Below are 22,405 nucleotides of genomic sequence, written 5' to 3' on the forward strand. Positions count from 1 at the left end.
CTTTTTTTTTTTAAAGGACAAGGTCACTCTCTTCCGTTAATACAGTGCAACGGAATGTAACCACGCATTTTCTCGTAGTTTTTTCCTCATGTTTTTCTCTATTCCTTTTTTTTTTTTTTTTTTTTTACTGTATATTTAAAAAAAGAAACGTTGAGCACGGTCCAAAAAAAAAAAAAGAACAAAACAAATCAAGTGGTCATGTAACACAACTGTCTTTGGCAAAGAATGTCTTTCTGTCCTATTTCCTATCTATAGTGTGTTTAGTCCCATGATTCGCCGCCACCACCGCCGCGGCTGCGGCCGGGGGGGGGCCTCAGTCACGTCTCATCATCATGTCACCTCCGGCCCATCTCGCTCTGTCTCATGAAGTGAACGTTGTTGACGCTGTCCGCCAGCTCCGGGTACTGGTCCACCGACACCACGTAGTAGCCGTCGTAGCCCTGGACGCGCCCCGTGCCCAGCAGCTGCTGCCTCTCCCCCTCGGTCCAGGCGCGCGACCCTTCCTCGCCGTCGCGCAGCCGCTGGCGCTCGCGCGCCCACGCCGCCGCCACGGCCCGCTGCCGCGCCAGCTCCAGCACGCGCGCCCTCTCCTCGTCCACCGTGCTGCCGTAGCGCGCGTTGAGCCACAGCGCGCCGTGCTGCAGCGTGATATCGGTGATGCGCCGAGTCCTGCCGCCCAGCACCGCGTTCACCTGCGCCACCGTCACGTTGACGCCCGTCTCCAGCGTGCGCCGGCCCACCGTCATGCCGATGAGCGCCAGGTCGCCCTCCACCGAGCCCGGCTTGACGAAGTAGTGGGCGTCGGCGCCGCCCACCGTGAAGTGCAGGTCCTCCAGGTAGTGGGCGCCGTTGAGCACGGCCGCCATGCGCCGGCCGTCCTCGTTGGCCGAGCTGATGACGTCCGTGCTGACGCGGCCGCCGCGGATGGCGAACTTGACGCCGCGGCCGAAGAGGGAGCCGCCCGAGGCGAAGAGCGTCTTGCCCTCGGGCTGCGGGCAGCCGGCGCTCTTGGCCCGGTAGATCTGGCCGAAGCGCTCCAGCTTCACGAAGGCCTTCAGCTGCCGCTGGACCTCGCACTGCACGCCCAGCACCGACTGCAAGGGGACACACACGTGCACGCACACACACACGCGCGCGCAAGCGCACGCACAACACACACACACAAACAACACACTGGTGTTAATCACAACGATCACATGCCCTGTTCTGGTTGCACTCGTCTCCAAGCAAGAGAAACATTATAAAAAGTTCAGTAGATTAAGAACATAAGATGAACACAACTAAACTAAATAATATAGTACAAAAGAAGACAAAAAAATAAGTCAAAAAAAAAATAAGCCAAACAGCCAACCCCCCAAAAATGTCATCATTACACATAATGTTGATATGTCACACGGACTATCAAGAAAATGAAAACATGGCACTTCATGTCAAAAAGGTTGCCGACCTGCTGTAAGCCATTGACTATACCGTATTCTCACAACGGCCATTTTGTTCTCATGCCACATTTGCGAGTTGGGAGCAAATGCCAATGGGGGGGGGGGGGGGGGGGGGGGGGGGGCGTTTCATCAACTTAATAGCAAAATGGCTGCTAGTGTGAATATGGTGAATGGTCTGCAAACTCACCCTATTTATAAAAAAATCACACCCGTGTGAAGTGGAGCTGTGTGTGTGTGTGTGTGTGTGTGTGTGTGTGTGTGTGTGTGTGTGTGTGTGTGTGTGTGTGTGTGTGTGTGTGGATCATGTGTACCGATTTTTGTGACATTTGAAGAAAATATGTAGGAAAAGGGGCCTATATGGGGAGATGCGTCATGGCCCAAGGAATCCAGGGAAAAAATATTTTTAATTTTCCGACCTACGGTTCAAGAGTTACAGGCCAAAACGTAAAGTGGGGTGTTATGGCGCCACCATGCGGCCAAATGACACAATTATTTTTCATTTAATCCTTGAAATCATTATGAACCTCCTCTCCAAGTCTTGAAACTCTAGCCCCTATGGTTTGCGAGAGACAAATAATTGAATGTGAGTTTTTGCGATTCCCATTATAAGTCAATGGGGAAAATTAATTCACTAATAAATTAATATCAATTAAACTATAGAACCTTTCTCTTAGAAAAGTAATAGCCCACGATTCCCGAGTAAGCCGGTCGATTTGACATATGGCGCGAGTGTGTGGTGGCAAAACTGTGGGACTAGTGGCGTGCCGAAGTTTAGGAAGTTCAGGCTACATACACACACACACACAGACACACAGACAGACAGACACACAGACAGACCCACACAGCCACGTATAGGGAGCTGCACACAGCTCCAACAACACAGCAGCACATGTGGGGGCAGAGGGCCTTAAAGGAGGCAGAGCGGTGACACCATTACAGTGCTGTGCCGTCTCTCGCTGTGGTTGTGAATGAGAGACAGCTGTGCATGTTTGCAGAGAACCAGCAGGTCGGCATACCTCTTCTTGTTATATTACATAGCGTTGAAACCTCTTTATCTCCATTTTTTTACTTTTTAAGTTAAATCAAACAGTTACGGTGTCACGCAAAAGTAGCAAAAATAGCAGTTCTGCAAGCCCAAACGTGTCGCAATGCGACAGGCTTTGAGCTTGTAGACTTGTTTGAGCAAGCTTGTAGACAGAGACGATACGCAGAATGTGAGTGTGATTATTTTTTCTTACACAGTATTGATATGGGAAACTGTCCCATTTTTTGGCTGTAAATTCACTGGCTGTGATGAGTGGTGCTTTGTATTTTATTATTTTATATTGTATTATTTATTGAGCAACTTGGTTTGCAGCTATATTTTATTACACACATTATTTTTAATTCCCCCTATTACTGTATTGAAGAAACGTGTCTGGAAAAAATGTGGCTTGAAAACCGAAAAGTTTAGTTTGTGTTACAACCTTCCCCCTCTACACATTTTCACCATACGTTTTCCTCAGAATACGAACACTAGTGTTCACGTACTTATAACACCTCGTAGAAGAGGTTAACACATGGCGCCAGTGCAAAGCAAGCAGAAGATAAAACCTCCGCACATTGTTATTAATCTCCAAAAAATGTACTTGTTTCATTAAAGCAACGTTTCGATCTCTTCGAGGTCTTCATCAGGCAAATGTGCAAAGCAGCGCAAAGCAGCCATTAGTGAATCTTTTTTTCCCCTTCAACCTTTATCCTGCCGTCTATCAAAAGGTTCCATGTTGCTAAACACCCCATCTTGGCTTCATCTCTGATATGTGTGTTCTTTAATGGGGATCCTCAGTTGATGTCCTCCTGAGTGTTTGGAGACTGGTATGTTCTGATACAGGGACTCATGTCACTTCAAACTTTTGCTGTTGTGACTAAAGCCCCTCTTCAAACATGTTCAGTCAAAAATGAGGATGACGTCCTTGGCAAAAATAGGTTGTTTTTATGTATTTAAAGGAACAAGAAAAAACCTTTGAAGAAAACTTGTCTAAAGTGTCCACATTTGTTGCAAACTGCCAGTTTGTAACTTTTGGAAAGAGTCTTCTCTTCATAAGATGCGAGACATCTAGAGAAGTGGATCTCAAGTGTTTTCATGTCAAGCACATCAATACAACATTTGCCTGCGATCCCCATTAGAAAGTCCTGTTTCACAAGTTTTCAAACGTATTCTGATTCTGAAACACAGAAAATGTACCAAAAATCTTTTGTAGATTGACTATTTTCATGATGATATAGGCTGAAGTGGGTCATTTATGTTTTGTAGCCTAATAATCATCAAAATCTACAGTAAAAAGTAGTATTGGAAATACTATAGAAAAGTACAAATATACCTCAGAATTGTACTAAAGTACATTACTTGAGTAAATGTAGTTACTTTACATGACTGCACACTGTCAGTAGGCCACACACAGTCGTACAGTACCTCCACTACTTTCATGTTATTTTAGACAGACACGGTGCAATGGTCATGCATAATAGCTGCCGATCTTCAAAAGAACTTCTGTGAGAGAGAAATTCCTGCACCTTTTACACTGTTTACACCTGCATTCTAAAACCAGGCTCTGTGCCCGTACGTGTGCAGGGGTGTTGCACCAAATTCTGGGCCCCGGTTACAAGGATTCACTGCGGGCCCCCCATGAATGTCCTTCATAGGGGGAGGGGGTTTAACCCATTTAGACTGGGTACGCATTATTACGCATTATTTTGTTAGATATACAAGCTCACAGCGCGGCACCGAGCTTGTAGATCTGCTATTTTTGAAAAATTGTGAAAATGTGTCTTTAAATATTTCAAATCCTTCTAAGGTTTTTTGAAAAGCCGATGTTTCTCATCTCAAAATATTTAGTTCCAGGGACCCCCCAGAAGCAAAATTTGAGATACAAATGTTCGCTTAAAAAAATACATAAATTCAAAGATTTGCACACATTTTCATGACTTTTCAAAAATAGCAGATCTGCAAGCTAATCTATAAAATTAGTAAGGCCCTTCCCTCCACCTTGGGCCCTGGTAAACCCACTTTCCTGCCCCCTTGTGACGCCCCTGCCCATGTGTGTATTATTTCTTCTCTCTGTTTTGAATACAGTCACACCTGAATGCGTCCAAGTGATTCTGCATTTCCCACATGGTTACTAGGGGCTCACACATACTGTAAATGCAAATGTTCAACAATGGCTTGGACAGACAGCCCCGCTCTTGGGTTCAAAATGTTGCAAAACAAAACAACCGACGCTTTATTTTTCTTCCCTGCGGGGATACATTTTTCTAAAAGGGGAAAATGAGCTGAAATCCCCCATGGCTTCATTATACCACTACTATACATGGTTTTAAAAGAATACATTTCAATACGACGGGGAGAAACACAGCCGTTAGCTGTTTGGATTACATTAACCTCACTTGTTATGCCAACACTTTCCCAAATGCACTGACAAAAAGGTGTGACAAATAAAGCCTGATTTATCCTTAGTCGTGTAGCAGTTGAGTGACTCACTGCCTCAGTCTGATAGCCTCAAAAGGTCTAGTATCTCCCCCGGGTCCACAAGGATATCCCTTTGGACTGAGGGTTAAGATGGACTTTCGCGTGGGAGACCTGGGTTCGAATCCCGGGCGTCACACACTGAAAATATCAGATCTGCAAGCTCAAAACATGTCTCTTCGCACCATGTTTCGAGCTTGTGGATCTGCTACTTTTGGTGCTTTTGTGTGACGCCGTCGTATGATCAAGTAAGACGTTAATTTAGGAAAAAAACAAAGACAAGAGGTTTCTGCCCTACAATAACAATGGGTTGCATTTTTATAGCGCTTTTCTTAGCAAGTTGCGAACTCAAAATGCTTTACAATGGTCCATTCATTCATACATTGGGAAGTGAAGCAGCTGATCTACAAGCTTGTAGATCAGCTTATTTTCAAAAGATTGTTATACACTTGAAAACTTCAAATAGGACATTCCGCATAACGAGTACTTTTGGTATTTTAAGTACATTTTGATACCAATACTTTTGTACATTTATTCAAGTAAAAGTTGAATTCCAGACTTCTACTTGTAACAGAGTATTTCTACATTGCAGTATTGATACTTGTATTTAAGTAAGACATGTGAGTACTTTTTTCCACCACTGACCGTCAACCCACAGATCATTGGCCAACAACCTGCTCTACCTCCTGAGCCACGGCCCGACAACTGTGATGTGTGCCACACGATTCCAGAGGAAGGGCGAGCTCCCAACGCGTCCTCTCCGCGGACGGAACACGGATTAGACGCGGCCTCTCCGCGGACGAGGCACTACACTCCGCGGACGAGGCACTACACTCCGCGGACTTGTACACAGTGGCGTTCTGGCTAAATCCCCGACTCCCAGTTTAACATCCCGTGCGCGAAGACCTACCACCTAAACCTAACCTTAACCCTAACCTCAGTAAAACTATGCCTAAACCCAACCCTAACCCTAACCTCAGTAAAACTATGCCTAAACGTAACCTTAACCCTAACCTCAGTAAAAACTAACGCTGGTGACATACTAACCTGCTGACACTTTCGGAGGTCGACGTCGGTGATGCTAGCCCGGTGAAAAGCTAACGTGTGTGGACACACAGTCTTCCCCTGAGGACGCCCGTCCTGGCGTGCTCACGGGAGGACGGTGCGACGCTGGTGAGATGCTGCGTGCACGTTTTTTCCCAACGGGTTTGAGCACAACGAGGTTTGAGCACAACGGTGGGGGCGCGGGGGTGTGGGGGGAGGACGCGTCTGCGGTCGTGGACACTCTGGGAGCTCGCCCTTGCTGCAATTCCATCCAGGCATGAATCAGGCATTGCCCACTGTGAACGTCCCGTATAAAACACGCGCGGTCCAGAGACGGACAGAGGTGTTTGTCAGAAAAATGCACCGTCTCCCTTATCATTCCTGACACGTATGACATTTAAAAAGAGAAATTGAAGCTACTAACTCCTGACAGCTCTGCTGTGGCATATACAGGGGGGGAAAGAAAAAAGAGGAATTAGTTTGGTATGCACTCTATCTTTCTAATTCCTTATGGCAACCAAAGCTTTTGTATGGAGTGTGCATTCCCTTCAGAGAGAATTAATCCCCCTGCCCTAATATTACTTGACAAGAGCCGCTCTCGCCGGGGAAAGAAAAATAAGCAAACATCGCAGGGACGGGAGCGGAGAAGATATGAGATGGATATGAGCCGACCGCAGCGAGGCGCCCAGCGAGACGGGCGGGGTCCGAGGCGGAATGAAACGAGCTGCGATGAAAAAGCCACCGGAGTGTCGAGTGTCCTGAGGAGCTCGACAGCCGTGTCCGGCATCTCGCCGGTGACAGTTTCTAATTCGGTTTGAGCTCCGAGGCGCCCCGATCTGAAGGGGTGATCCGGGGCCACAGGAGAGAGACACAGGAGCCGCACGGAGGCGATGGTGGTGGTGGAGCGACTGTAGCCTGCTTTTCAGGATTCAAATTCAAAAGCATCTAAAGTAGGGCATTAACGAAACATCGTTAATGCCCTGAAGTCAACTGAGTCGACTTCATTACACAAGCTGACTCCCACCAGAGAGAGTCGAAAGTCGAAGTTGAAAATAAAAAATCTCTATTTTTTTCTAGCGTTATTTTTGCTCCATGTGTGTGTCTGTACAGCATTCAAACAGTAGGATTGCTTGTTGTCAAGGACGGAATGATCCAATATTACAGTGCTACATTACATTTGGTATAACATGGTTCTATTGTGAAAATAGCCGAACTACATGCTCACAACGCCTCGCATCGCGAGGCGTTGTGAGCATGTAGATGGGCTATTTTCACAATTTCTGCCTCTATATATTTGACAATTTGGACAATGTTTAATTTGTCATTTTAGAGGTATTAAAGTCTTTAAATTGGCACTTTAGAAATGTGAAGATACCCTCTATATACCTAAACTTTATGTTGGTTTGTTTATAGTTGAGTGAGAAAACGATGTTGCACATTAAGTTAATCATCTGGGGACCCCCCAAAATAATTGGAGGGTTGTGTGTGATGATGTGATGACGTCATCAAACGATAAAGTCGACTTCAACTCAACTTTTCACTGAGTCGAGTCGACTTGCAAAAATCACAAGTCGCTAATGCCCTAATCTAAAGTAGGGCGCCTCCCGATCCCAACAACCGTCTAGCTTTCTCTACAAATTTCCTGTCTATCTCCACTACGTACTATCAATAAAGGCAGAAAAGCCCCCCAAATTATATATTAAAAAGCATCAAAAGCGGGGCGCCCGCTGGCCTACTGGTCCAGGCGCATACCACTTAGGCATTGCCACATAGGCATGGATAACTGGCGGCGTCGCCGGTTTGATTCCCGATCCGGACGACCTTGGTACGGCAAAGGTCCCTCCTCATCTCTCTCCCCATATCCTGTTAGTCTACAGTCCTATCAATAAAGGCATAAAAGCCCCAACAAACAAAAGTATTAGAGCCACAAGCTAGTTTCGATCCCCAAAGTGCTGTGTTTGAAAAGGACATTTTAAACAGAGGAACAACTTCATAAATATGCACAGCAGACTAAAGAATGATTTATACTTAGCTGCAAGTTGGTGTCACACGCTTAAAAAAGCTGAATCCAAAATACACTGACGATTGTGCTGTCAAACAATGAAAATATAGGGAATCTATGAGAAGGTTGTGGGGGTCCCTGCTTCATCTCTCTCTCAACTAAGGGGTCCTTCCTGAAAACGTTGAAGACCCCTGGGTCAAGGCATAAGAGCTGGCATGACAATCAAAATAAAGCCCTAAAAGTCAGAATATGGAGATAAGAGGTTTATTCCCCGCACAGATATCTCCACCCCATCTACAGATCCGTGGCAGCCCTGGGCCTCCTTGGCTCGTTGCCGGCTGAGCCTCCCAGTCCCAGCAGCCACCCAGTGGGGAGAACCAGCATGGACCCCCGGGGGGGACACTTCACACCATACCACACCACGGTGTGTTTGTTTACCCCAGCCAGAGCTGTGACCCCGCCGGTCAGCCGTCCCCGGGGCGGAGAGAGAGAGAGAGAGAGAGAGGGGATGGGGGACCACACCGCGCGCTCCACTTTGCTGAAACACCCCCTCGGGACTATACTCTGGACAGGGGCGTCACTTAAGGGGGGGGGAGTGGGACTGAGTTACTAGGGCCCTATAGGCGAAGGGGCCTTAATTATTTTATACTTTAGCTATTGAAAAATAGCAGATATACAAGCTCACAGCGCGGCACCCAGTGCCGCTCTGCAAGCTTGTAGATCTGCTATTTTTGAAAAGTCGTGAGAATGGGTGCAAATCTTTGAATATATGTGTTTTTTAAGCGAACATTTGTAACTCAAATTTTGCTTCTGGGGGGTCCCCTGGAACTAAATATTTTGAGATGGAGGTCCGTGGCCAAATACATGTAATTTTCCTTCACATGAAAAGGTTTGAGCACCGGTGACATAGAAACATATGAAATATTCAAAGACTTGCACACATTTTCACGATTTTTCAAAAATAGGGTTAGGGCACTCGGTGCCGCGCTGTGAGCTTGTAGATCTGCTATTTTTCAATAGTATCCATGAAGGCCCAGAATTTGGTGCGACACCCCTGCTCTGGATCTTGGCCGAGGCGCGGTTAACGCGGGGCGTGTGGGGGCGCCGGGGTGCAATCAGCCCCCACAGCAGCGGCGCCGCCTGCGCCGCCCGCTCACAATCACACAGAGATCAAACCTGGTGGACCGCAGAGCTCATCTGTCTGCTCCCTCGCCAGCCACGTTTTCTAATCTGGCCGTGCGACTCTGACGGCGAATGGGTTTGAAATAGGAGCCTAAATGAAAGGAGATGGAGAGAGAGAGAGAGAGGCGGCGGGCGTGTTTTCTCTCACACACACTCGCAAACAAACAAAAAATAAAATAAAGAATACTTAAAGGAGTAGTTCACCACTTTTCAACCTGTCTTCATATAATAGGTCCTCACTAATGTTCATAATAAAATAGCACATTTTTTTTCTATTCAGTCTGGGTCTCATAGGAGAGCTGTCAAATCCTTCCTACCGGTGACTTCATCGTTTGACAAAAAAATAATAATAATAATATTTTGAAGAAAAAAAAAAGATTTTTATTATCACAAGAACAATGGCTTCCACTTTAACATTGCAACTTTTTCAGGAATAGAAAGCCTGCAGTTTCTATTAGCTTGCATTTCCCATTGATGATGTCACCGGTAGGAAGGATTTGACCCACCCACAGCTCTCCTATGAGACCCAAACTGAGTAGAATTTTTTTTTTTGATATTTTATCATGAACATTAGTGAGGACCTATTATATGAAGATAGGTTGAAAAGTGGTGGAGTGCCCCTTTAAGTGCTCGAGATATATTTGTGTGTCTGCAGTTTACGACCTATATTTATGCTTCAAAGAACTCGCGTTTTAATCAGTCTGCGGTACACACCGGTGTGGCGCTAGCACGTCCCCAAAGTGCTGAAGTTTGAAAAAGGACATTTTGACGCGAGCATTATTTCAGAAACCAGGGGACCTATACATATATGCATAGCATGTCTTGCACACAGGATATATATAAAAAAGAAGAAGAAAAAAACTATACAGACTAAATAATAATTTATACACACCAGTGGCACACACTTAAAAAAGCTGATCTACAAGCTCACAACGCGTCACGCCGCGACACAGTCGCGAGCTTGGCTTGCAGATCTGCAGTTTCCCTCGCGCCAACAACGTTAATTATCTCAAGGCTTTCCTCTCGCGGAAAATACTCCAGAGGTAACGAAGAAGAAATACCTGTCTGACAAACGTGGGTAAAAAAAAAAGTCTCAAAATCTAGGCTAAAGTTTCTATTTAAAGACTCAATTCAGATTATATTAAGAAAGCTGTGCGACATCATCAGTACTCTTGAATACTATTCCATTTTCCATTGTAAATATCTCTATTTTCTCTGTATAACTATTATTTATTTTTCCTTTGTTATTTTTTTATTTTTATTTTCTTTCTTCTTTATACTGCTTTTCCCCATTATTGATGATTTCCTATGCAAAGTACTGTGTTCTATCCGTCTGTCTTTCAATCTTATATGAGATACTGTACATGAAGTGGTTCCTGTGTAAATAAGCAGAAAAGCTGACTAGGATCTCCTTTTAGTTGAACCTTGTACCAGTGATTTGTACTGTCATGAAACTGTACTTTTTCCTATGCAACCTTCTAACATTTTCTTCAATCAATCAATCAATCAATCAATCAATCAATCAATCAACTATACAAGACAAGGCTTGTATATGTAAACTAAACCTATGTATGACAGTTGCACTACTCGAAGCCTCTGCACAGCATACAGTACATGTTGACTGTTAAAGACAGCTGTTAAGGTAATGACATTAATTGTGCGTGTGCTTCTGTGTGCCAGCGTGACATTAATGCTACAGGAACCGCCCATGCTGGCACACACACAGTAACTCCTAAACGAAACACACCCACGATTAATATGATTCGCTTTACCGCTGCGTTTACTGGTCCAACTGGCAGCTGTGCAAAAGGTTTCCGTTGGCCATCTGTAAAAGGCTTACAAGTAATTTACAAGGAAACCAAACCTATAACGGTCTGAATTAAGGCTGGGCAATTTATAGAAAATGTACCTTCATCGAGGTATCAACATGCCAGGTATACATACCGTTGTTGTCGGGTGAAAAACGTGTATGTTCGAAACCGTTCGTTTTGCATTTATCATTTTAAAAATGATTTAAACTAGTGAAAACAGCCGATCTACAAGCACACAACGCCTCGCACCGCGAGGTGTTGTATAGGAAAAGGTACAGTTTCATGACGGTACAGTTCACTGGTACAAGGTCTACTAAAAGGAGATCCATGAAAAGACTAAGCTTATTTCCACTGGAAACCATTGAAGTATCTCATATAACATTGAATGACAGACAAATAGAACACAGTACTACAGTATGCAGTAGATATGTAAAACAAAGAAGAAAACAGTAAGTCTAAAACAAACAGTACAAAGAAGGGGCAGGGGAGGGTAGGTCTGTAGATCTGCTGTTTTCACTACCTTTGTGCGACGGCCTTGTACGATGAAGCAGGGATTTACTTTGCGAAAAAGCGTACACATTTGAAACTTGGAGATACGAGGTTTCTGCCGACAACGACGATATAGTACCGACAAAGTCTGCTTGAAATGAGGTGTTGGTGTTATGTGTCAAATTAATTAGCACACACACTATGCATGCACGTAGCACATGGAAAAAAGGAGTCCGTCTGTAACCAGGTGTAGTTATTTCAATAAAACCATTGTTAGAAAATGGAAATAAGAAATGTGATTTCTTTATTCTATGTGTACTGTGCAGTGTGCATGCATGGATATGCTATTCATGATCTGGGTTAGGCAGGCAGTGGACCTAAAGGGGGGGCAGACCTCTATTCAGAAACACCTCTACTTAGAAACATCCCTATTCAGAAATACCCCAATGAGGTTAGGGTTAGGGTTTAGGTTAATGTAACCGGACCTAAAGCAGAAAAAACATTGAAAACGATATAATGCAATTGTTTCTTCTAATATCGTGAGTAATATCGATATCGAGGTATTCAACAACGTTAAGGTTTTCCTGATATCGCCCAGCCTTAGTCTGAATCCCAACCCACTTTGATGTTTTGGCTTTAACCCATTTAGGCAGAGGATTTATTGAATGCTTTAACTGTTGAAAAATAGCAGATATACAAGCGCACAGCCGCGCTGCGAGCTTGTAGATCTGCTATTTTTGAAAAAAGTCGTGAAAATGTGTGCAAATCTTTGAATATATGTATTTTCAAAGCGAACGTTTGTAACTCAAATTTTGCTTCTGGGGGGGGGGGGGGTCCCTGGAATTAAATATTTTGAGATGGGGGTCCGTGGCCAAATAAATATCATTTTGGGGGTCCTTCACATGAAAATGTTTGAGAACCACTGACATAGTAGTCTCTCAAGAACAGACTAACTGAGCTCCAGTTAAGTGAAAAGGACCTTTTCTTTGACGATGGCTATAGCCAGATTGCTGACATAGAAACATAGGGTTTTTCAAAAAACCTTAGAAGGATTCAAAAGACACTTATAAAATCTGGTCAAAATTCTAATTTTCACAATTTTTCAAAAATAGCAGATCTACAAGCTTGCAGCGTGGCACCGCTTGTATATCTGCTATTTTTCAATAGTTAAAGCATAAAATAATGATACACAATAGTGTACCCTTTCTGAATGGGAAATCTGCTGACAGTTCAGGTGCTCGGGACAAGAATTCTGCAGATAATTCATCACTGCAAAAATCCCACCATGTATTTTGACCTCTTTCCGGGTAGAATTACCATTCTGATCGCGTTCAGGTTAAGCATCGGTGCTTTTAAATAGCACTAATGTCATATTTAACCCTAAGGTGAACGGCCTTGCCAGCGGCAATATGCCTGGGCTATTAAAAACATTCATTCATTTTGACAAAGGGCTAAAAAAAATGTCTGATGATTAATGTCTTTCTGGCATTCGCGAGTGTTGATGAATTGCCAGGATGTTATTTTGCCGGATTTCTGAGGGCTTTTGGCGAGAAGCCGACCCCAAATAACACTATCGAATCCATTCCGTCTCATCTACACCCATGCATGTCGGCATGGAGGAGGAAGTATTTGAAATGGAAAATAGCGAGAATGCCTTTAGAATTCCATTAGATTCCTTCCTGCACTCTGGTTCCCTTTTTTTTGTTGCAGAAAGCATCTGAGGTGAGCTCAGCTATTCCCTACGGAACAAGAGACATGCACGGGTTCCCCAGACGATGGGATTAAAACAGGAAACATTTTTGTGCATCTCGACACTGAGCGGGACGTACAGTATAGCGCTTTGGTATCTCGACAAATAGGACTTCGCGCTTCACAGATGACCCGTGGTTTTCCAGACAGGCAAAGTCACATCCCTCACTTCCAAAGTGTTTCATTTCCTGTATAATCGACCGTGGTGGGTGGCCGCTCTGATGTGAATCAGAGCCGCAAGTATCGAGCTGAATCAGGATTCAAGGATTCTCTCTCTCAGGACTCTCAGATAGAAACGCAATCAAAGTTAGCTAACCTCTACTATTACAGAGTAGCGGTGCTACAGTGACCTGCAGTGCCTGCCAGTAACACTTACCAGAACTGCCTCTCTGGCCAAGGACCCCTTTGCTGAGAGAGAGAGAGATGAAGCAGGGACCCCCACTATAGCCTATATATTCTATACAATTGTGTTGAAGATTTAAAAATGTTCATAGATTTCTTAGACGACGTAGACTTGTTTGACAGCACTGTTGTCAGTTTAAGTTGGATTAATGTGTATTATCAGACATTTAACCACTTGAACCGTCAATACTGGCCTGCTATTATTGTCCCTCTACACCAAACCTCCTTGCCACTAATAGCCAATCTACATTAAGGTCTGCTTAGCAATCACACAACATTCATGCCATTATAAAAAAAAAAAAAAAAAAAAAAACTCTTAGGCAGGGACTTTAGTGTTTGCAACAGTACAGTTAAATACATTTACATTCATGAACTCATTTTGAACTAATGTGCTGAAAGCAGATTTCTGATCGAAGGAAATGGGGACTTTATTAATAAACAGGAGAGTTTGGGTGGCCTAAAATGTACAACGGCTTTTATTTGCCTGCATTAAAATGACTCATATTCCTTTTGAGATTTCAATGAGGATTGCATAACACAGATGTGCCATTGTACCTATTCCAAGGGCTTTCGTGGCTTCCTTCCACAGAATCATATTCACCTCTTTTCAATAGCTATGACAGCCTATTGTTGTTAGCGAACAGGCTATCCTGACAAACACGACTTCCAGTCCAGGCAGCGACCGTCAGCTCGCCCTGACGGGTGGCATTCTCTGGCTGTAACCCAACACAAGATAACATCGGCAACCTCTTCAATAATTCAGGTGAAGTTGGAGGCGACTTAAAAGGCCTGATAAACGGGGGAATCAGAGCATGTCTGCTGCCGTCTCAGACCCCTGGCCCCCCGGGCGTAAAGCATGAGATGAAATCAATGGCCAGCGGTAGAGAGAATGGAGAGTGAATTTCCCTAATGGCAGGACAATTACAAGAGCTGTTTAGCCTGACCCCTGTTCCCCCCCCCCCGTTCCCCCCCCCCCCCCCCCCCCCCCAGGCTGAGGACCCGGGGAGGAGCAGGTTCCTCTGGCTCACTGGGCCGTGATTTGGCGGTGATAGCCGGCGGGCATCTATACTGGGAGTCTGGCCGATGCTGGAGCTTTCTCTGCCTGATAATGGTGGAAGGCCAGATCGAGGTGGAGTTGGAGGAGGATTTGACAGGTGGGACGAGGGTGCTTGAATGAGTCACACAGTGTTGATTTTGTTGTACTAAAACTATGACGGAAAATGTCCGGCGACCACTGACGAGAATGAAATAAAAACGTAATAGAAAATAAGATATGATGACTAAGACTCATTTCGTCAACAAATAAAAACTAGACTAAAATGTTAGGGAGGGACTAGTGGAGATGAGATCCAGTAGAACTAAAAGACAAGTCGTTTTATGTTTGGTTGTGCTCGGGTGTTGCACTCTGACAATATTTTCAGGATGCAACCAAGTGTGAGCGTAGACTAAAACCAGACTCATATGGGATTATGGCTATGCATCATCAACTGGCGCTGAGAAAACACTAACGTTATCGCCACCGAATCGGTTACATTTTCGCCAGAAACAAAGTAACAAATAAGACTGACTATGGTAAACGATAAACAATACAGAGCCATCTCCCCGACAATATCTTTAGTTTTCTACCACAATTTTTGGACCCAATGTTATCTTCCATGAACCATGGAGGATGAACGAGTGACGTCAGGACTTCTGTACTCAATTCCCCCTTTGTCAGCCTTTCTGATTGGTCCCTAACTGACCAACCAGCAGGCTCTTTCTGCCTTGTCCCGCCCTGGTTCTGCCTTTTTTATGTTGAATTAGCTAAAACATCATTTTTGGAGAAATAAAAACATTTAAAAACATGCCCAGTCACTATATTGCACCTGAGAGGCTCCTTTTTACTGAAACAAAGTTTAAAATGAGAATTGAATAAACAAAATAACAATAAGAAGCAACTGAATTTCAATGGTAGTGGATGGAGAGAAAGGACTTTTGTCCCACCAAGACACAGCAACCAATGGGTGCGAAGAGGGGCGGGACAACGGGCGGGACTTGACAAAGGGTGAATTACCTTTACTGTATGTATATGAGAGAGAGAGAGAGACTGAGATAAAGAGGGAGAGAGAGGGAGACAGAGGGGGAGACCGGCGTACCTTGGTGCTGTCCCATTCCTGGGTCTTGATCTGGGTCCTCACCAGCTCGTAGGAGGGCTCCATGGCGTTGGTGGGGGGTTTACGGTAGCCGGGGATGACGTTGTACAGCTGGAAGCCGAAGGTCACCAGCCAGCTGTTAACGTCTGCAGAGAAACAGAGGGATGGAGTCATCACAGCGTTGATGAAATGGCTAACAAAATCTACATTAAAGGGGAATTAGAAGCTATAACACTGAGCACTTGTCTGTGCATCTCTGAAACGCCACCCAAGTTACCCCCAGCGATGTCACTGGGGTGAATTTAAAATCAGTCAATGTGGAAACTATACAAACCTTTCTTCTAGATCAATGGGCTTCAACAGGGGGTCCGGGAACCCTAGGGGATCCTCAGAGTTACTACAGGGGGTCCTCTAAATTGAGTGTGATTTTTTACATTAACCACTTGAATCCTATAGCGTCCTTATTCGGAGAACTTTAGCCAAAAATAGCAGATCTACAAGCTCACAATGCCTCACGCTCGCGCTACGAGGTGTTGTGAGCTTGTAGATCGGCTATTTTCAGAAAAGACGTTTGGTGTAGTGGGGAAGTCCTTGGCCTGAAAATGTTGAAGATGTTTTAGACGCTACCCTCATGGTGTGTTCACGTGAAATAGTGCAATTGACTTCAGAAAATATGAATTAGGACAATGCCCTGTAATGGTGGCCAAAGACTGTGCCAGGCTAGTGCTTGCAGTGCATCATGGGAAATGTAGGAATGCCTGAATGAAGCAGAAAGCTGAATGTTCTTCATTGATATGGGTTCAATTGTAAATATAGTCGTTTCTATATCAGACAGGGGGATTTCTTTGGGCTTTCATATAGCAAAAAAAATGCTGATCTACAAGCTGACTCGTTGCAATGCGTTGTCGATATTACCCCAAACTATTAGGCCCAAAATAGAAATGCCAGGTTGAAAGTGGTTTAAAATGTCAAATCTTTAGGAAAATACAATTGTCATATGCACTGGGGCAGGGGTCTTCAACAGGGGGTCCGGGACGCCAGGGGGGTCCTCAGAGTTACTACAGGGGGTCCTCCAAATCTTTGTGAGATAGAAACCTTTTTCTTCTTTTTTATATCTAACCACTTGAACCCTATAGCGTCCATATTCTGAGAACTTTACCCAAACATAGCAGATCTACAAGCTCACAACGCCTCGCGCTGCAAATAGCTTTGGTGTAGAGGGGGAAAAGAGCAGACTACGTACAGAGTGAAAGTGATTGACTGTTGTTCAAGTGGTTAAATATCTGAAAGCACAAATTGACATGAATCCAAAATACACTGATGATCGTGCTGTCAAACAGTGAAACTATATGGAATCTATGAAAAGGTTGTGAGGGTCCCTGCTTCATCTCTCTCTCAACAAAGGGGTCCTTGGCCTGAAAACGTTGAAGACCACTGCTGATAGCAAATACAAATTTAAAAATCATTACAGTTATATTGCAGTAATAACATACGTAATTGTAAAGGGCACAGCAGTGTGCCTCTCTGCCACACCGTTTGCAAAACATCCACCGCTGCAGACTATGATGACAACAACCTTCCACAATTAACAGAGATGCACACAGCCAGCAACCAGCAGCGTGACAGCGTCCCTTTAATCTAGCGCTATCTCCATTCATCAGGCGACGGCTTGGTTACGACCCCTGTGGCACTGCAGAGGATGATTCATCTAACAGCTCCACTCAGAGGCGCCCATTAGGCTTGGAATCAGGTTGCACTAGTCGCACTCATAAACACTTTGATTTGCTCTGGGAGAAAAGCTGTGATTAACCACTTTGAACCCCAGCGTCCCTATTATTCTGGAGGGGAGCGTTCGGCAAAAAAAATAGCATATTTACGAGTTCAGAAAGTGTTGCGACACGTTGTGAGAGAAATCTGCCATTTTTGGTGAAGAGATTCAGTGTATACCAGGGGTCTTCAACAGGGGGTCCAGGACCCCTAGGGAGTCCTCAGAGTTACTACAGGGGGTCCTTCAAATCTTTGTGTGATAGAAACCTTTTTTCTCCTCTTTTATATTAACCACTTAAACCCTAATGTCCATATTCTGAGAACTTTAGCCAAAAATAGCAGAGCTCACAACGCCTCGCAGCGCGAGGCGTTGTGAGCTTGTAGATCGGCTATTTTCGGCAGAGGTTTGGTGTAGAGTGGAAAAAAGAGCACACTAAGTACAGAATGAAAGGTCAAGTTTATTAAGTATTGATGGTTCAAGTGGTTACATATCTGATAACAGAAATTGACATGAATCCAAAATACACTGATGATTGTGCTGTCAAACGATGAAACTACCGGTACATGGAATCTGGGGGTCCCAGCTTCATCTCTCTCTCAGCTAAGGGGTCCTTGGCCTGAAAACATTGAGGACCCCTGGTGTATACGGAAAATAAAACAGCGGTCCAACACTGGGGCCTGGCCAATGGAGCCAACACCCACTAACAGAGTTAGTGTCGAAGAGTCCTTGAGCAAGACTCTGAACCCCTATAGTTGCTCCAGGTGAGCAGGTTGGTGCCTTGCATGGTTTCCTCCGCCATCGGTGTGTGAGTGTGAATAGGTGAATGTAATGCACAATCTATGTATGCACCATTTACATGACAATAGAGGGTTTAAGAGCCAGTGATTACCCTCGATCCCGAAGGAACAACAACAACAACAACAACACCTTGAACAAGAACAGGCGTTGTTTGGGAGTAATTCGAGCACCAGAAACAGGCGTTGTATGGAATCATTTTGCACGCCGTCATAACAAACACTTGATTTGTTCAAGAGCTGTGATGGCGTTGGCGGCAGCGATGATTGCCCAGGCCTCCTACTGTACAGGTGTTGCTGCTCCTCCAACGATGACACATGCACACCACGTGCACACGCGTGCACAGCACACCCACACACACACACAGCTGGATCCCAGGAGCACATAAGTGACATCTGGGGACCGGCTGCTGTGCTGATTACAGCACGGTTTCATGTCACCTCCTGCCAGCTCCAACATAGCACTCAGTTTCCATGTCACCACCTACCATGATACACACACTGCTACTGCAGTGCTCACACACACACAGGGGCGTCACAAGGGGTAGGAAAGTGGGACTGAGTTACTAGGGCCCAAGGTGGCGGAGGGGCCTTAATTGTTTTATACTTGAGCTATTGAAAAATAGCAGATATACAAGCTCACAGCGCGGCACCGAGTGCCGCGCTGCGAGCTTGTAGATCTGCTATTTTTGAAAAGTTGTGAAAATGTGTGAAAATCTTTGGATATATGTATTTTTTAAGCGAACATTTCAAACTAAAATTTTGCTTCTGGGGGTCCCTGGAACTAAATATTTTGAGATCGGGGTCTGTGGCCAAATACATATCATCTTGGGGGTCCTTGACATAGGTTTCTTGCACACATTTTCACGATTTTTCAAAAATAGCAGATCTACAAGCTCGCAGCGCGGCACTCGGTGCCGCGCTGTGAGCTTGTATATCTGCTATTTTTCAATAGTTAAAGCACAGGGGCCCCAAAGTGAATCCTTGTACCCGGGGCCCAAAATTTGGTGCGACACCCCTGCACACACTGCTACTGCAGTGCTCACACACACACACACACACACAATTGGGTATGGCAGGGGTATGCAGCTGCCATACCCTGGGTCCAGGGGGGGAAAATAAAAGTTACTTTTAAATATAAATCCATGAATGTCTCTTTGTCTGTCTGTTCTGGTTATTATGTTGTTAAATTACAGTAAAATAACTACAAATGCAAAATTTCACAAAATGGTCACTTTAACAAGGTATTATAGTTATATTCTCCACATCTTGACAAAATGGTATATATTCCCAGGTTCTGCAGGTCAGCTGCACAGGTGCAATGCATTATTGTTAATTGTGGCATGTTTACTAACATGCCAAGTTTAGCTGCACTTGAACAATAGTTCCAAGCTGCCATATCCAGCCCAAGAAACTGTACAAACGGGAAAAAAATAGAATGAAATAAATGTATCATGCCTGTTGCTAAGGTATGGCAACATGACTGGTGTCTTGCACGCGCGTGAAGGCGCGCGTGCAAGACACCAGTCATGTTGCCATACCTTAGCCTTTTCTGAACTGACGCCACTGCACGCACGCACGCACGCACGCACGCACGCACGCACGCACGCACGCACGCACGCACGCACGCACGCACGCACACACACACACACACACACACACACACACACACACACACACACACACACACACACACACACACACACACACACACACACAGTGGTGTAAAGTAACATTTACTCAAGTACTGTACTTAAATGCAATTTAGTATTTTCAGTTTTCAGTTCGAACTTCTTTTACTTTTAATCCACTACGTCTCAGAGGCAAATATTGTACTTTTACTCCACTAAAATTATTTATTATTTGGATGGAGGAAAGTAACTCATATCTACATTTTACTCACTGTAGACTCAAGCACAATTCTGAGGTGCTTTGACTTTACTTACTGTTTTACAATACAATAGCTAATCTATCTATAAATGCGAGAAGTCTCTGCGTGTCTGTCTGTCTGTGTGTCTGTAATCCGCGTATCTCGAGAACCGTTCGTCCCACCGGCTTCAGATTCGGCACGCGCGTTCCCCGCCGCGGCACGGAGTGCAGTGCCGGGTCTCGACCCGACCCGACGCGCGGTTTTCCCGAACCGGCGCGAAACGTTCGGAATCTCCTTATGCGGGGTTGATTGTTGACATCAGGCTGTTCCGGAGGAAATCGGCGAAAGCTCTGACTCATTGTGACATCACTTCATAAAAGGCTCTGACATCACGTACGCCACATGAGTCAACAAAAAATCTCTGTGAGTGTGTATGTATGTATGTAATCCGCGTATCTCGAGAACCGTTCGTCCCACGGGCACGCACGTTCTCCATATATGGGCATAAAATGCATTGCAGACAGACAGATACAGATATCTCCATATATGGACATAAATGGACAGAGGCAAACAGATGGTCAAAGATCTCCATATATGGGCATAAAATGGACGCAGACAGACAGATACAGATATCTCCATATATGGGCATAAATGGACACAGGCAAACAGATGTTCAAAACGGGTCCTATGACAACAGGTATAATGAGGTTTGCATTAAAGGGGGAACCGGCACTGTGTCTGCAACACAGTTGGAGGCACAGACAGATACTCCATATATGGGCATAAAATGGACGCAGATAGACAGATATCTCCATATATGGGCATAAAATGGACCCAGAACTATAACTGCAGTGATCTCCATATATGGACATAAAATGGACGCCGACAGACAGACAGACAGATACAGATATCTCCATATATGGGCCTAAATGGACACAGGCAGACAGATGGTCAAAACGGGTCCTATGAAAACAGGTATAATGGGGTTTGCATTAAAGGGCGGGGCATTCATTCCCTATTTACATTGTTCCGAGTTGGCCAGGTCGCCGACTAGACGCTGGGCCGCCAGTAATAATGGGCCGCTAGTAATAATAATAATAGTTACAAGTCACTTGCCATTTTATAGCACTTTTAACTTTGATACTTTAAAGTATACTGTATGTTGATGCCGTACATACTTTTTCTCGAGTCACATTTTCAACACAGGCATTCTTTCCACCACTGATACCACCTGTGCTATTATTAAAGGAGAATGCGTGGGCGTGTTTCCCGCCCCCGGCATTAGAACTCTGTAATGCAGTGGAAACAGGAGAGGAGAGAGAGAGAGAGAGAGAGAGAGAGTGTGTGTGCGTCCCACCAGGGGCGTCACAAGGGGTAGGAAAGTGGGACTGAGTTACCAGGGCCCCAAGGTGGACTAGTAACTTTAGCTATTGAAAAATAGCAGATATACAAGCTCACAGCGCGGCACCGAGTGCCGCGCTGCGAGCTTGTAGATCTGCTATTTTTGAAAAGTCATGAAAATGTGCGCACATCTTTGAATATATGTATTTTTTAAGTGAACATTTGTAACTCAAATTTTGCTTCTGGGGGGTCCCTGGAACTAAATATTTTGAGATGGGGGGGTCCTTCTCATGAAAAAGTTTGAGCATCACTGACACGGAAACATAGGTTTCTTGGCACACATTTTCACGATTTTTCAAAAATAGCAGATCTACATGCTCGCAGCGCGGCACTCGGTGCCGCGCTGTGAGCTTGTATGTCTGCTATTTTTCAATAGTTAACATTCATGGGGGGGCCTTGTACCCAGGGCCCAGAATTTGGTGTGACGCCCATGCGTCCCACTGTCATTGATAGTACAGAGTCTGTACAGTATGTGTGTTCTTCTGTTCTGATAGATTTGTCCAGAGTCCAGAGTCAATTGTTAACGTGCAATAAGTGTTAACTGGCTATATATTATGAATAGTACTATCAAATCTATCTGTCTCTGATTGTTTAACCCAAAATGATATGTATTTGGCCACAGACCCCCATTTAACATATTTAGTTTCCGGGGACCTGCCAGAAGCAAAATTTGAGTTACAAACGTTCGCTTTGAAAATACATATATTCAAAGATTTGCACACATTTTTATGACTTTTTCAAAAATGGCAGATCTACAAGCTCGAGTGCCGCGCTGTGAGCTTGTATATCTGCTATTTTTCACTGGTTAAAGCTAGAGATG

At 44.7% G+C, this 22,405-nt stretch overlaps 1 protein-coding gene across 6 annotated transcripts in view; it reads right to left on the minus strand.

Moving 5' to 3' along the window:
- Window positions 1-335: 335 nt before the first annotated feature.
- tenm4 (teneurin transmembrane protein 4) overlaps window positions 336-22,405 on the minus strand; it is a gene marked incomplete at both ends in the record, with an annotated part of 418,773 nt that continues 396,703 nt past the window's right edge. For all 6 annotated transcript variants that reach the window (XM_080731250.1, XM_080731249.1, XM_080731248.1 and 3 more), the window contains 2 exons: window positions 336-1,094; window positions 15,756-15,898. In XM_080731250.1, the coding sequence (XP_080587376.1) occupies window positions 336-1,094; window positions 15,756-15,898 (902 nt within the window). The remainder of the gene's footprint in view (window positions 1,095-15,755; window positions 15,899-22,405) is intronic.

The sequence above is a fragment of the Nannobrachium achirus genome (assembly GCF_963921795.1).
Source record: "Nannobrachium achirus genome assembly, chromosome: 8".
NCBI lineage: Eukaryota > Metazoa > Chordata > Actinopteri > Myctophiformes > Myctophidae > Nannobrachium > Nannobrachium achirus.